Raw genomic sequence first — 15,565 nt, 5'->3', positions numbered from 1 at the left:
AATTTAGGTTTTTGTTACTTAGATCGATTGACCTGTTCTATTATATCTAGATAGTTCCTAAATAGTCCTAGGAATGATTTTCATCCACAAAACATTATGAACCACAAGCATAAAAGTTTTTTTCAAATTGTAAATATGAATTATAAGGTGATTGGAATTATATCAAGAATTAGAGAACACTCTTTGGACCTTAGGGAAGTTGTTAGGGTGCCTGAATCCAAGCTTTAAGGTCTGAAACGAATTTTTGAAAAATCTAGAAGCTTTGAGCTTCTATGGAGGATTTCTGAAATCTTCTGATATTAAGGTAAAGATTTGATTCTCTGTCTTCTGAATTACTTAGGGAAGCTATTTATAGCATTCCTAAGTCGGTTGATGGCTCCAAGTGGCATGAATCGGCCAAAGCCATTAATGGTTTTCGGTTGTTCTTGGCTGAAGTTTCCAGACTATGGATGATCGTAGGGTGATCATTTGGGTTGTGAATTAGTCAAAACCGTCGATCAATGGATGAGTTAAAAAAAACAAAATCAACACGGTTCTTTTGAGATTATCATCTCAGCATCACGATGAAGAGGAATATCGGAGGCTAAAACGAAGTGTTTTCATGTGTGTCATAGCATTCCGTCCGTGGTCTGTTAGAGTTTGGGCTAACGAGGCTAATGTCCAATTATTTTATAGGTAGGGTGCAGCGCGGGCGCGTGTTCCATGTTACAGTCGGCTACGCGGGCGTATCTGGGTCGTTGGATGAGTTATCAACTCTCATTTGATGGCCTAGTTTTTTTATTGTAGTTTATTTTTCCTTGTTTTGGCTACACCCGATCAGGAGTTTATTTATTTTTATTAAATCTTTAAGGCTTTATTTGAAATTCATTTTTCTTTTATTTTTGTCTTTAATCTTGATTTTAATAAATAGAAAAATATTAAAATAAATATGGCAAATATATTACCAATTTTTTTTTTTATATATTTTTAGGATTTAAATAAAAATTCTTTTTAGATGATATGGATAAAAAAATTCATCAAAATTATTTATTTTTGTCTTTTAATTTTTCTAAAATGATTTTGAGATGTTATGGGTACAATATTTATCCCAAATAATTTTATTTTATATATTTGGCCTTAACTCTTAATTAATTTGATTACTAGCACAATAACTAATCCTAATTAATTATTTTAAATTAGTTTTTGGCCATGAGGTTAATTATTTTAATTTTATTTATTTAAAAATAAGTCAAAATAACTATTTTATTATTATAAATTGGAGTGTATATTATTAATGTTTATAGAGTACCCCTCTCGAATCGAGTTGAATACAACAAACTTGTTTTGAAAACGTTGTTTCGAGTCTTTAGCGATGAGGGAGTTAGGAAAGATGGAACTGTAGCATGTTATAGTTGGAGTCATCTTGATGTTATACATAACATTTGTCGATGTGCATCATAACGTTGGTTTAGGAAATCCTTTCATTGTTGTTTTATCCTAACAAGGATGATTCATAAAAATCTTGCTTTACAAAATTTGAAAAAGTATCCGTAAAATCTATGCAGTGAGGGTAATCATAGGTATTGAAACATCAATTTTTGTCTAGCATGAATATCAAAAGATTATTCATGTTTTAGTCATGTATAAATGGCTAGAAGGTTAATGTTATGAGATATGTATGGAACATGAAATTTGTAGTAATATTTCATGTGGGTTAATAACAAGTAACTTCTTACGGTGATCATAAATATAGGATCATGAGACTTAACAACAGATAACTCTTGGTGAGGAAGTCAACAAATTTTCCTGGTTTTTGCTATCTTGTGATCATGTGTATATGATCATGGTATCGTCAATTCTTATTACAGAAGTTAACAAAATTTATGTGAAGATCACTCATTTGTGAAGTTGAGAATGATCATGTATAAATGACCGTGGTGCTATCAACAAATAGATTATCGCGTGTCGGGAATTAAGACAAAACATTTATAAAAGAATATAATCGAAATATGACAGTATCAGATAACCTGACTTTATTGGAGTACCTATCATAATATAGGATTGTGAACAGGACATTGTAAGATTACCTATCAGAATATAGGATTTTGAACATGATTATATACAAATAATCGTTGTGTTTGTCAATAAATATGGCTTAAGTACCTATCAAGAGATATGGTTTAGAATACCTATTTAAATGATGAGTTTTTTGTCAAAGTACCTATCAAGAGATAGGGTTTTCTTGAGTATGCAATCAAGAGATGGTATTTGGTTACATATTGAGTTATAGTGTTTTATTTGAGGACCTATATCCGATAGGGTTTGTAGGGACATGTTTGAATGATAGAGTTTGATTACCAATCGAGTGATATGGCTTTATCCGAGGACCTATCGAGGTATAGGGTTTGGTCGGGATCGTATATGAATGATTTTTATGCTTGTTAATAAACAAGGTTTAGCGCTTTTGTTATTTGGGAGATGTACCTATTTAAAATTTTAACTAGACACTTATTAGAAGATAGAGCTTGCTTGAATACCTATGTGAATGATAGGGCTTGGATTACCTGTTTGGATGATAGGGTTTGGAATACCTTTTCGAGTGATATGGATTCGTTTGAGGAGCTATCGAGGGATAGGGTTTTGTTTGAGCACCTATCGTGGGATAGGATTTTTTAGAACCTATTGAGGGATAGGAATTTGTTTGAGGACCTATCGAGGGATAAGGTTTTATTTGAGGGTATATCGATGGATAGGGTTTTGTTTGATAATGTTTTGAGTTCATTGATGTTGGGGGAGGAAATACCTATCGAGCGATAGGATGTTAGTAGAATCGTATACAAACAATGTCTCAATTTATTGACAAATAGGGTTTGGTGGCAGAATCGTGTACGAACAATTAGCGCACCTATCAACAGATAGGGTTTCTAACTGAATAATATACAAATGATCTCTCAATCTATCAATAGATATGGTTTATTGACAAAATCGTGTACGAACGATTAAAGCACCTATCAACAATAGGATTTCAAGCGGAACCATATACAAATAATATCTCGACCCATCAACAATTAGAATTTATTGACGGAATCGTGTTCGAATGGTTTCTCGTACCTATCAACATTTAGGGTTTCTAAATGAATCATATACAAATGATCTCTTGACCTAACAACAAATAGAGTTTATAGCGAAACTATATACAAATAATGTCTCGACATATCTATAAATAGGGTTTCTTGACAGAATCGTGTCCGAACGATTAACACACTTATCAATAGATAGGATTTCTAGAGGAATCATATACAAATGGTGTCTCGACTTATCGATAAATAAGTTTACAAACAGAATCGTGTACGAACGATTAACGCACCTAACAACATATATGATTTCTAACGGAATCATATGCAAATGATCTCTCGATCCATCAACAAATAGGGTTTATTGATAGAATCATTGTACGACCAATTAATGCACATATCAATAGATATAATTTCAAGAGAAATCATATATAAATGATGTCTTGACCCATCAATAGATATGGTATATTGATAGAAACGTGTACGAACTCTCACAGATAGGATTTCTGAAGAAATCATATATAAATCATCTATCAACCTAGGGTTTCTAGGGAAACCATATACAAATATATCTCGACCTATCGATAAATAGGTTTTCTTGACGAAATCATCTACAAACGATTAGAACACCTATCAATAGATATTAATTGTAGCGGAATCATATACAAATGATGTCTCGACCTATCGATATATATGGTTTATAAATGGAATCACGTATGAATGTTTAATGCACCTATCAACAAATAGGATTTCTAGCGGAATCATATGCAAATGATCTCTCGGCCCATTTTAAGATAGGTTTTTGGTGACCTAACTACAATTAGGGTTTGAACAAGATTGTGTACAAACAATATCACACACTTATTAATAGATAGAGTTTAGGATACCTAGACTTTTTAGTGGAATTGTATAAAAACTATATATTGCACCTATCAACATGATTTTAGTGACCAAACTACAATTAGGGTTTGAACGGGATTGTGTACAAACAATCACAAGCACCTATCAACAAATAGGGTTTAAGATACCTAACTACCACTAGGGGTTTTAGCAAAAATATATAAAAACGATCTATCGCACCTATCAACGGATAGTATTTTGATGCCCTAACTAATATTAGGGTTTGAACGGGATTGTTTACAAACAATCTCCCACACCTCTCAATAGATAAAGTTTTGGATACCTAACTACAACTAGGGTTTTTAACGGAATCATATAAAAATGATCTATCACACCTACCAACAGATAGGATTTATGTGACCTAACTACAATTAGAATTTGAACGGGATTGTCTACAAAACATCTCACACACCTATCAACAGATAGGGTTTAGGATACCTAACTACAACTAGAATTTTTGACGGAATCGTATAAAAATGATTTATCACACCCATCAATAGATAATATTTTGGTGACCAAACTATAATTAGGGTTTGAACGGGATTGTGTACAAACAATCCCACGCATCTATCAATAGATAGGGTTTTGGATACCTAACTACAACTATGGTTTTTAGCGGAATCGTATAAAAAAGATCTATCGCACCTATCATCATATAAGATTTTGGTGACCTAAATACAATTAGGTTTTGAACGGGATTATGTACAAACAATATTACGCACCTATCAATAGATATGATTTATGATATCTAATTACAACTAGAGTTTTTAGTAGAATCGTAAAAAAATATCTATTGTACCTAACAACATATATGATTTTTGAGACTCGACTTTGCTTATTTTTCTTTTGCAGTAACGGTTGCGGCTCGATGCCTTTTTAGAGAATATTTCAACAGAATCCTTATTTTACTTTATTTTTCGAAGTGTCCTTCACATCTAGTTGAAATTTGTCAGTCGACAGTTTCTTGCTTTATTTATGGACAAATGACTCATGTTTTAAGATAAAGAAACATTTTTTGTTTCCTTAGTTTCTATCCTTGTTTAACTCTTTTGTTTCGAGATTAGAATGAACCTTGATCTTTTGAAATGAATCATGACATTTTTGGATTAAATTGTATTTAGGGCTAGGCGTTGAATATATTTTCCGTCCTTTGTGATGATTTTTATTTAATCAAGAAATATGATTTCTTTTTCCCCAACTTTCGAGATATCAGGTATAAATTCGATCTCGTATACAAATGATTATCCATGATCATAACCCTCAAGGAAGGCGTTCAACATCTTGAACTTTTGAAAAAATAATGTAACTTATTTTTGTTTGCTCGGCCTTGAACCACATTTCTTGAAAGTTCAACTCATCGCAAAAATATTTGGGAGAGGCTTTCGACTTTCTTCTTTGGGTTTATCTGATAGAATCGGTACATCCATGCATTTTCCATAAGCAATCAAGATTCAGATCTTGGGTAGGCCACGGACAATGATTTTAAGACCTCAACCATTTGAGCATTTTATTTTTTCGGGTGTATCTGATAGAATCGATATATTCTACTCTTATCATAGCAATCAAGACGAGAGTTTGGGTGAGCACGAATGGTGATTTCATTACCTCAACCAACACAAAATATTTTTTTAATGGTTTAGATATTTTGGTGTTTATTCCGGTTCTCTTTTTGGCATTTTAATTTTTTGTTTTTTTTATTCCCAAAGCATGAGTTTTAAACCACTATTTCTTTAACGAAAGTAACGATGAGGTGTCCTTTTTCAATCTAGGGCTCTCGGCCAAATTTTTATGGGGTTTTTTTAGCTTTTTTATTCAAAAAACCTTCGATTGGGGGTTGCTCTCAGGATAATTTTGTACGAACCAAAAGGAACTTATGACCGATATCTCTTGAATCGGGTTTATTGTGAAATACTCAGTTTTATTTCTAAGAATATCACTCGAAAGGAAGCGATGCTCTTCGATTTTCCACTACTTATTTTCATAAAATCCAAAAGATTTTCCTTATCTTGCGAAATGGACTAGGGGTTATTAATGTATTTGAGTCTGGGCCCACAAATATGTGGGTTGCCTACGTATCTTCTCGGTTCATTTTTCTATAAGAGAAGAAATAAGTCTTTGTATTTCGAACCATGAGTCTTTTGTCCATGTTGCAAGTTATACAAAACTTGGGGAATGGATTCCGTTGAGATAAACTTCTTTTGAGGTCGAGCTTTAAACCATTCTATAGATGCATGATATTATACAAAATATCTTTTAAGCGCATCGAGATTGCACGGAGCAATGATTTCTTCGCCTTCTATGTTAGATAAGCGAACAAGTCCTCTAAAGAGAATTTTCTTATGTAAGAAGGGTCCTTCCCATTGGGGTCAAAAGTTACCCCTAAGGTCTAGGAGTTTCCGGGTTCGTTTGAGAACTAGATCACCTTCTTTAAGGTTTCAATATTTGACCTTCCTATTCAAAATGTCTGAAATGTGTTTTTGGTAGTCTTGGGTTTTTTTATAAAGCGTTTAACCTTCAATCCTCTATTACTATTAGTATGTCATATCGAGACTTGAACTAGTCTTCTTCTATGACGTGACTCTCTAAGAATACTCTTAGAGTTAAAATTTCTATTTCGATGGATTGTACAACGTCCATGCCATAAACTAGAGAGTAAGGACTTTTGTTCGTCGATATTTTAGTAGTTGTATGATATCCCCATAAGGGCATATGGCAGCTTCTCGTGTAGGTCCTTATACGTGCTGGTCATCTTCTTGATGATCGTAATCACGTTTTTGTTGTCTCTTTGACCACACCAATTGTTTGGGGTCTATAGGGCGATGATTTATGATGCTTGATCTTGAACTCGTCGAGCAATTGCAACACTTTTTCTTAGAAGTTTTGACCATTATCTGAAATCAATGCATGAGGAACTCCATATCTAGCGATGATGCTAGGTTTGACCCAAAAGTTTATGAATAGTAGCAGTCAAATCAAATTATAAACACAGATTACAATGAACAAATACTATAATCTATCTATCCCAAATGTGTTATCTTCATGTCTGCCTTTTTAACCATATTACCTTCTTCTATGTCTCATTCCTCTCTTCTTCTTCATGAAGGGATATTCAATTGAAGAAGATGATGATGCATGTCTGCTCCTATTGTTTAATCTTCTCTGTATCAACCCGTACTAATATGATAAAATGTATTCTTCTTCAGGATTTTAAGAATTTTGTCACTACTTTTCTCTAATTCAGTTTTACGTGTTTGATGATTAACAACCTTAGTTTCCTCTTTATCTCTTCTTCTATATCTGTGCTTTTATATTCTTCCTTTTCCTTGTCTTTAGGCTTATCTTATTCATTATCCCCTATTTTATCAATTTCATTATTTATTCATTATCTAATTCTACATCACTTTCTTCTTTTACATCTTTTATTTTCATTCTCTGATTCTTCCTTGATTACTTCCTATGCATGTTTTCCTTGTTTATTGCCTTTAACTTCCCCAATATTATCTTTGATTATTGATTCTTCCGTTTCATTTTTCTACTTTTCTTCTTCTTGGGTTCTTAGGATTTTTTACTCTTCCTCAATTGCTTTTGCACATTTAGTGCTAGCATGTTGGAAAGTATTGTAGAAAAAACACCTCTGTGACATCCATTCATATGAGAAATCCATGATTGAAGATATTCTTTTCATGTTAACTATTATCATGTTCTTTGGCAGCGTACTTCGAGAATGCACTTCAATGTTTATTCTATCAAAGGTAAGTTGCTCTCCTCTTTCTGTAATTGAGTCCATCTACAATGTTTCCCCAATAAAATTGCAAAGTGACTTAGAGTTTCTACATTGTACATGTGTGTTAGGATGTTCCAAAGCTTAAACCATATATGGGTAATTTCATTTGGTTTGCTTAGCAGGTTCAATTCTTCAGACCATATCTTCAACTTCATATAGTTGGATCCAGAACAAGTATGCACATGTTTCAGAATATCATCCATGTTTGATCCTTTCTTGAACTGTAGAAAATAGAGATCGTGTTTGTTTGTATAAACATTCTCTAGTTCCTTGTACTCTCATTGTTTCATTAAGATTTTCTTGGTGACTGAGAATGATACTTTATTCTTCTCTTTGTAGTTTCCAACCACTATAGTTTTGCATTCCTTAACCATTTTTTTCTCTACTTCAATTAGTAGTTTAAATTCAAATGGAAAATTTCGTACCTCCACTTTTGTTTTAATATCGCCCAAATAGATTTTTTCTTTATAAGCATGATTCTCTACTTTCTTTCCTGTATTATTTTTATAGACTTCATTTACTTTCCAGCTGAAATTGCTCTTGATAGTATAGGTCTTTGATTTAAGGGATATTATCATCTCCCTCATTGTTTAAACTGTCCAGTTTACTATCTTTTCATACTCTTCATTCTTTAGTAAATGACGGTCTTCAAAATAGTGTACATTCAATTGGACGATTATTTGTTTCATTTTCTCTTTATTGAGTATAATCTCTCCTTTATTTGCGTGCATCAAGAGCTTTATGATTTAATTTTCCAGTACTTAGATACTTGTTTTTTCATTGTAACCAACCTTCAAATTCTTTCCTTCTTTCCCTATTTTCCTATTGCATTTTCTTCAGAATTTGTATAAGTAATTGGTTCCTTACCTTTGCTGCATTCCTATTTTTTCTAGATAATTTCTTTGGCAATCGTATCAATTTTCTTTTCATTTGCCTCCCTTAAACCTTCCATCACAAGTTCTTTGACTTACTTATCCTTATTCTTTCTTTTTCTTCCCGTTTTAATGAAGACCATAACACAACAACAAAGCAGAGAAGTTATACAATACAATACACTAGAAACCCTAGCTGTTAAAGAACTGGGTAAACTAAAAACCAAATTCTTCCAACCAAGCTTTGTAGATGAATGACCGACCTAGCTATTAGAGTCAATACTGTGTCGATTGTGTGCATGTTCTTGATTTGACAAGCGACCATGAACGAATATCAACCGCGACCAGTACCGTGACGATCGTGTCGATCGTTCCGATCATGTCTTTTGTGCTGATCATATTTTCGTGATTAGAAAATTTGCTGCCGGAATTTTTTTCGTAAAATATCGCATAAAGGCATATTAACTATTTATTTGCAATTTGTTTACAAAAATTAATTTTAAAAGGTTGGGGGTTTTGAGAGAAATTATTTCCATCATCCAATCTACAATCAACTTCAGACTTTTTTGTATCGCAAAATAAAAAACATAATTGTCGCGTTCACAAAGAATAATTAGTTTTTTTTTGTTTAAGAATGCCAATTGTATGCATAAAGTTTATTTGGATGTTAAATTTGTTATTAAAGCTGTAAAATTATATATATCTAAATAAAATTGGTAAAATGCTTTATATTTATCAACTTAATGAAAAAGTTAATAGAGTTAACTTTTGACACTTGTATTTGACGACTAGATTATATATTATTATTTTTATTTTTGTCCAAGTCATCCTTAACTCTACCACCCTCCCATTTCTTTGGACTCTCTTTTCCTTCCACAAATCTTAAGAATATGGTGATCACAAGTAAGTTTCAAATCAAAATACTACTCCATACTCACAAATCATAATTACTTCGTGCAACGACCAATCCATTTTATCTATAGAGTCTGAACATTATAACTTCAACTGAATATTACTCCAAAACACACAAATGAATCATAAATCCAGATACGACAGTAAAGTTTGACAATAAAGTTTATTGGATCCGAATGAGTATAAGCGTATCATCAGGTGTCTCATGTACTTGATGCACACTCAACGACCCCGATATCTCTAATGTATTTTAAAGTAAATATAATATATTATTTTAATATTTATAATGAAAATAATAATACAAATTGGACTTAAATTTAATTATTTTAAATAAAAAAATTAGTAATAAGTCTATTTTTATCTTTAATTTAAAAATCTTTAATTGACTATATTCATAGATAAAATATTATATATTATAATATATATATATATATATATATATATATATATAATATATTATGTAATTTTCCAAAATATGATACTACTAAAGATATTATGAATACATCCTTAGATAATGTTAATCCATCCAATTTAGTGCTGAGAATATTGTGAATCCATTTTATGGCGCATTTAATTGGTGTATACTATTATATATCACTTAAATACTTTTAATTTAATTATATTAATTATAAATTATTTAAAAAGAAAACTTTTTAAAAAGTTAAAATATATAATATATATATATATATATAATATTTTATAAAATATATAAGGATGGATTCATAATATCTTTAGTAATATCATATTTTGGAAAGTTGCATAATATATATATAATAATTTTCCAAAATATGATACTACTAATAAAGATATTGTGAATTCATCCTTAATAATGTTAATCCATCATATTTAGTGCTGAGAATATTGAAAATCCATTCTATGGCGCATTTAATTGGTGTATATTATTATATATCACTTAAATACTACCAAAATATGATACTACTAAAGATATTGTAAATCCATCCTTAGATAATGAATCCATTTTAGGGCTCATTTAATTAGTGTATACTATTATATATCTTTTTAAATACTATGAATTTAATTATATTAATTATAAATTATTTTAAAAAAACATTCTAAAAAGTTATAATATATATATATATATATATATATATATATATATATATATATATATATATATATATATATATATATATATATATATAATATTTTATAATTGACAATATCTTTTAGTAGTATCATATTTTGGAAAGTTGCATAATATATATATTGAGAATATTGTGAATCCATTTATGGCGCATTTAATTGGTGTATACTATTATATATCACTTAAATATTATACTATTAATTTAATTATATTAATTATAAATTATTTAAAAAGAGAACTTCCTAAAAAGTAATAATAAATAAAATCTACTATAAATATTACATTATAGCTCGAGAAAAATATAGAACAAATAAGTTTGTATGTGTTTACTATCAAAAGTATAACATGGAGAAGAATATTCTAATAACAATCTTCTTAGTTAGTGTGTTTTTGCAAGGTATATATCTCATCCCCAACATTTGTTATTTATTTATAGTCAATATATTTATTTTTCTGATCTAATTGACATAAATAATTTGTATATTATATATATAGGGATGATGTCACCATCATATGCATTGACGGAATCTTTGAGGAGACGTTTAGACTGTGATGATGATGCTACATGTTCAATCCTTTGTGTCAGTGGAATTGGAAAATGTTTTTTTGGATATTGTCATTGCTTATACAAAGGAAGTTTGCCCAAACCTCATACTATTGACAATGCGGCGGGATTCAAAGTGAAAGCCTAATGTGTAAGTTTGGGTGTTTTGTTGAGACATGATTCTATAGTATAAAATTAAATGGTTGAATTGATCAATTTGTATGTTTTGGAGAATATTTAACCTCTAAAAAAAATAAGGCTGTACTATGTTCATTCTACTTATAAATAAACAAACATCAATTAATGGTCACTTTTAGCTAATAAAGAGGTCAAAATTAAATAAACAAATTACAAAGACATTGAATATCTGAGGAATAATAACTAACAATTACAATCAACAAATTTTATGCACGCAATCTCAAAAGCATACATTACAACTTAAAAACATGTGATCGTCGTCACTAAATGTTGATCTCCTCTCGAATCTTATAAAATAACCGAGATCGTATTGTAAATAGGACGAGAAACCAATGTTGAGCTCGCTTCTAGACATTTTTGACTTATTATGTTTTACCATTGAGTTATTTCCATTAAATCTGTTTTTCTACGTAAAAAACCAAGATAAATTGTAAAGCATTTGAATGACACAAAGAAAGAGATGTTGATTATGGTTAGATGATTGGTAAAATTTGGGAAATGGCATTGACATTGTGTCTTTTATGTCCGTTTTTTGTGGTATTATTCTTAATCTTTTGTCATTTGATAAAAATATGATATTTATATTTTATATTTGGGACTTATCATGCATCTAAAGAATAATGTTAAATCCTATATCATGGTTTTATGTAACTATTTGTTCTTAATCATGTGGCTATAATCACAATAATCAGTACATTGAAATAAAATATAGAAGAATAGAAGAATAGAAGAATAACCATATAGAAAAAATAAATAAAATTATAGTAGGGTAATATCTGAAATTTCAGTTGCATGTTAATTTATAAATAATCATATAATGAGATTTTACTTTTTTTAATTTTAAAACTTTATTTATTTACAGAAATTAAAATGTGACATGAAATTGGTGATCTAAACATGGACTGAAGAACATTTTCCTTTTCTATTTTATTTATTTTGTTCTCTTTTTGATCATTTTGGTTGAATCCAAACTGGATCTTAGCTTATGAACTAAATTAATCTAGTGAAAGATAAAATTATGAATGTATTATCTAGAGTGAACATAGTATGACCAAAATCTAATCCTAACTCAAACTCAGAATATTAATTTACATTGAAGAAGAACTTGAATACTAGGCTTTAAATCGCGAATAGGAGGATGAAAATCAAACTTTCAAGAGTAAAATCTATTACCCAAATTAGATTAATTTTATTTTATTCTCTTTATCAATTCAATATAAATTAATGATGTTCCAACTCTAATATATTCTCTTGATTTTTAATACGTACATTGATCTACATTACAGTCAAATATAAAATAATTAAAAGTTTTAAAATTCATTAATAATATATTTTATAATTAAAAAATTTAAAATTCATTAATAATATATTTATTAATTATAATCTAGTCATACTGACATATCATTGTTGTACAACTCTTTAATTAATTAATTTATTTATTTATAAAAATAAATAGAGTTAAACTATTCAAAAAGATTTTATTTAGTATGAATTATTTAAATATTAATTAAGTAATTCATATTAATCTCACCTATTATTTCTTCAACTAATTTAGTAATTAAAATATCAGAATAATTTCAAACAAATCAAGATGATATTAAACGAATAAAAAAATGTATAATAATGTCAAAGACATTAAATGGAGAAAAAAACAAATTAACGGACAAAAAATGTTAATTGTGTCATAAATGTGTTAAACGGAAAAAACGTGTTAAGCATGTCAAACACATGTTAATAATGTTAAAAACGTGTTAAACGTACCAAAACATGTTAAACGTGTCAAAACATGTTAAATGTGCCAAAAACGTGTTAAACGTGCCAAAAACATGTGAAATTGAATAAAACGAGTCACGTATTTATTATGTGTTGAATAATTCAAAAACGTATTAAATTAAGTAAAATAATCAAATAATTGTTAAGCAGATCAAAATGTGTTAACCGAGACAAAAACATGTTAATTATTAAACGATTCAAAAACGTAATAAATGTGTTACAAACAAAAATTTAGTTTGAGTTACCCAATCCATACCTATACCCAACCTATATTATTCATTAATATGGGTTGAAAAATGGATTGAATAAATTTGTTAAAATAATGGGTTAATATTGTATAGTATTTATATATTTATGGTGTTATGTATTAAGGCCCATATATATATTAAGGCCCAAATATATTAGATTTTAAGTCTCTTATCTCTCTATATAATCTCCATCTATTGGAGAGGCTGTAATTATAGAAAACCCTATTATTGAATCCTTTCATTCGTAACATGGTATCAGAGGTATGGAATTAGGGTTAGGATTTCTTTTCTATTTTCCCCTTCCTCTCTAATTACTATTGGGTTTATTCTTGAAGATTGCTTGTATTTATTCGCCATGTCGGAAGAAGGTAAACCTAGTTCCAAAGATAGTGACGGTGGTTCTAGTTGGGGATATCATTTAAACTCGTCCCTCGTTCTTAGCCTCATGAAATTGGATGGGTCGAACTATCTTGCATGGTCGCAAGCTTGTTTACTTTCGATTCAAGCCAATAGAAAGCATAAATTCATTAATGGGACGTCTAAGAAACCCAAGGATGATGATCCTAGATTGGATGATTGGGAATCGGACAATGCCAGGGTGAAAACGTGGCTCTTTAATTCAATGGAACCAAATATTAAGAAGAGCTATCTATTTCTTGCCAGTTCTCAAGAAATTTAGATCTTGATAGCTAAGACGTACTCCCATTCTGGAAATTGTTCGAAGGTTTATGAGATTCGAAAGAGAGTTCGGGAGACAGTATAGGGTAATAGGACACTAGCAAAGTACTACTCTATGTTGATTGGGTAATGGACGGAGCTAGATCATTATCACATCTTTAGAGCAGAATGTACGAAAGATGCAGAAGCCTATCAAAGGATTGTAGAAGAAAATCGTCCGATTGACTTCCTAGTTGCGCTAGATATCTACTATGATCCCATTAAGGCAGAATTGATCCGGAAAGTTCCACTCCCTGATGTTTCGACTGCCCATGCTCGTATTTAGGGGGAGTAGACTCGACGACATACTATGGTTCCTCAATCGGAACACTCTGATCGTTCTGCTCTTGTTGCTACCCATGTTCCTGTTACCGCACCGTCAGTAACACCTCCCTTTGTTGATGTGAGTCCACCTCTGTGTGATTACTGCCAGAAGACAGGGCATACTCGTGATATGTGTTTTCTCCTACATCCTCACCTTCGTGGCTGTGGTCGTGGTTGTGCTCGCGGCCGAGGTCGTGACTCTATAGGACATTGTCAGTATAATGCTCACCTTTCAGTGGAGACACATATTTCTGGTATGGATACTCCTCCCCCTATAGCGGAGGTTCCTTTGACTTTTTAGAGACGAGTGCCCTTTGCAACTTACTAGCCAACTCTTCATCTATTTCCACATCCTCTCATCTTGCCCATTCCGGTATGGCTTCTGCCTTAACAACCTCACAGTCTTCTTCTAACTCTTGGATCATCAATTCATTTCGAGGGATCGACATAGCCGTGATTGCTTAAATCTTAGAGGGGTCAGCTTCGATGCCCCTCTGTGTGATTAAAAATCCTATCATTTTACTAGTTATGACTCCGAAGGTGCATTTCTTTGGGTTGAGCCGTAGTTGATATTTCTTGATTCATTATAGGAATTTTCTGAGGTTTAGGACATGTCCTTCTCGATCCTTTGATTTTACAATCACGTCGTCGACATATATTTCCACATCATTGTGGATCATGTCATGAAGGATCATACTGGCTACCCTTTAATAAGTGACTCCCGTGTTTTTTATATTGAAAGGAATGACCTTATAACAGAAAGTTCTTACTTCTATTATAAACTTGGTCTTTTTCTTGTCTTGCGGGGCAATCAAAATTTGTTTGTATCTACAGAATCCATTCATTATTGATAACAATTCATGATCGGCCACATGATCGACCAGTATACCCGCGAGCCAATAAAAGAAAAAAAAAGAATAATGGCAAAATGAAAACCAAAAGTAGAAAGTTGATAAAACATCTCTCAAATGTTTTTTGCGATGAGTTGTGTTGGGTGAAATTATTTTTGACTAACGATATTTTGATGACAAATTTGTGTAAAACTTAAATAAGATTGAAACTAAGCCGTCTAATTATTTTTTTGCAGGTGCATCAAAACGTGCTAAGTTAGACTTAGCTTGAATTAGGTTCTTTA

The 15,565-nt window shown here is 30.9% G+C and overlaps 1 protein-coding gene across 1 annotated transcript; it reads left to right on the top strand.

Annotated features, from left to right (window-relative positions):
- The first annotated feature begins 13,744 nt into the window (after positions 1 to 13,744).
- LOC124942123 lies at positions 13,745 to 14,068 on the top strand. The gene has a single exon (XM_047482552.1). It carries the CDS (start codon positions 13,745 to 13,747, stop codon positions 14,066 to 14,068), a length of 324 nt encoding a protein of 107 aa, XP_047338508.1.
- Positions 14,069 to 15,565: the final 1,497 nt, after the last annotated feature.

This window comes from Impatiens glandulifera, chromosome 1 (assembly GCF_907164915.1).
Source record: "Impatiens glandulifera chromosome 1, dImpGla2.1, whole genome shotgun sequence".
Taxonomy (NCBI): domain Eukaryota; kingdom Viridiplantae; phylum Streptophyta; class Magnoliopsida; order Ericales; family Balsaminaceae; genus Impatiens; species Impatiens glandulifera.
The sequence above is the reverse complement of the archived record's forward strand: the minus strand, read 5'-3'. Positions and strand labels throughout refer to the sequence as shown.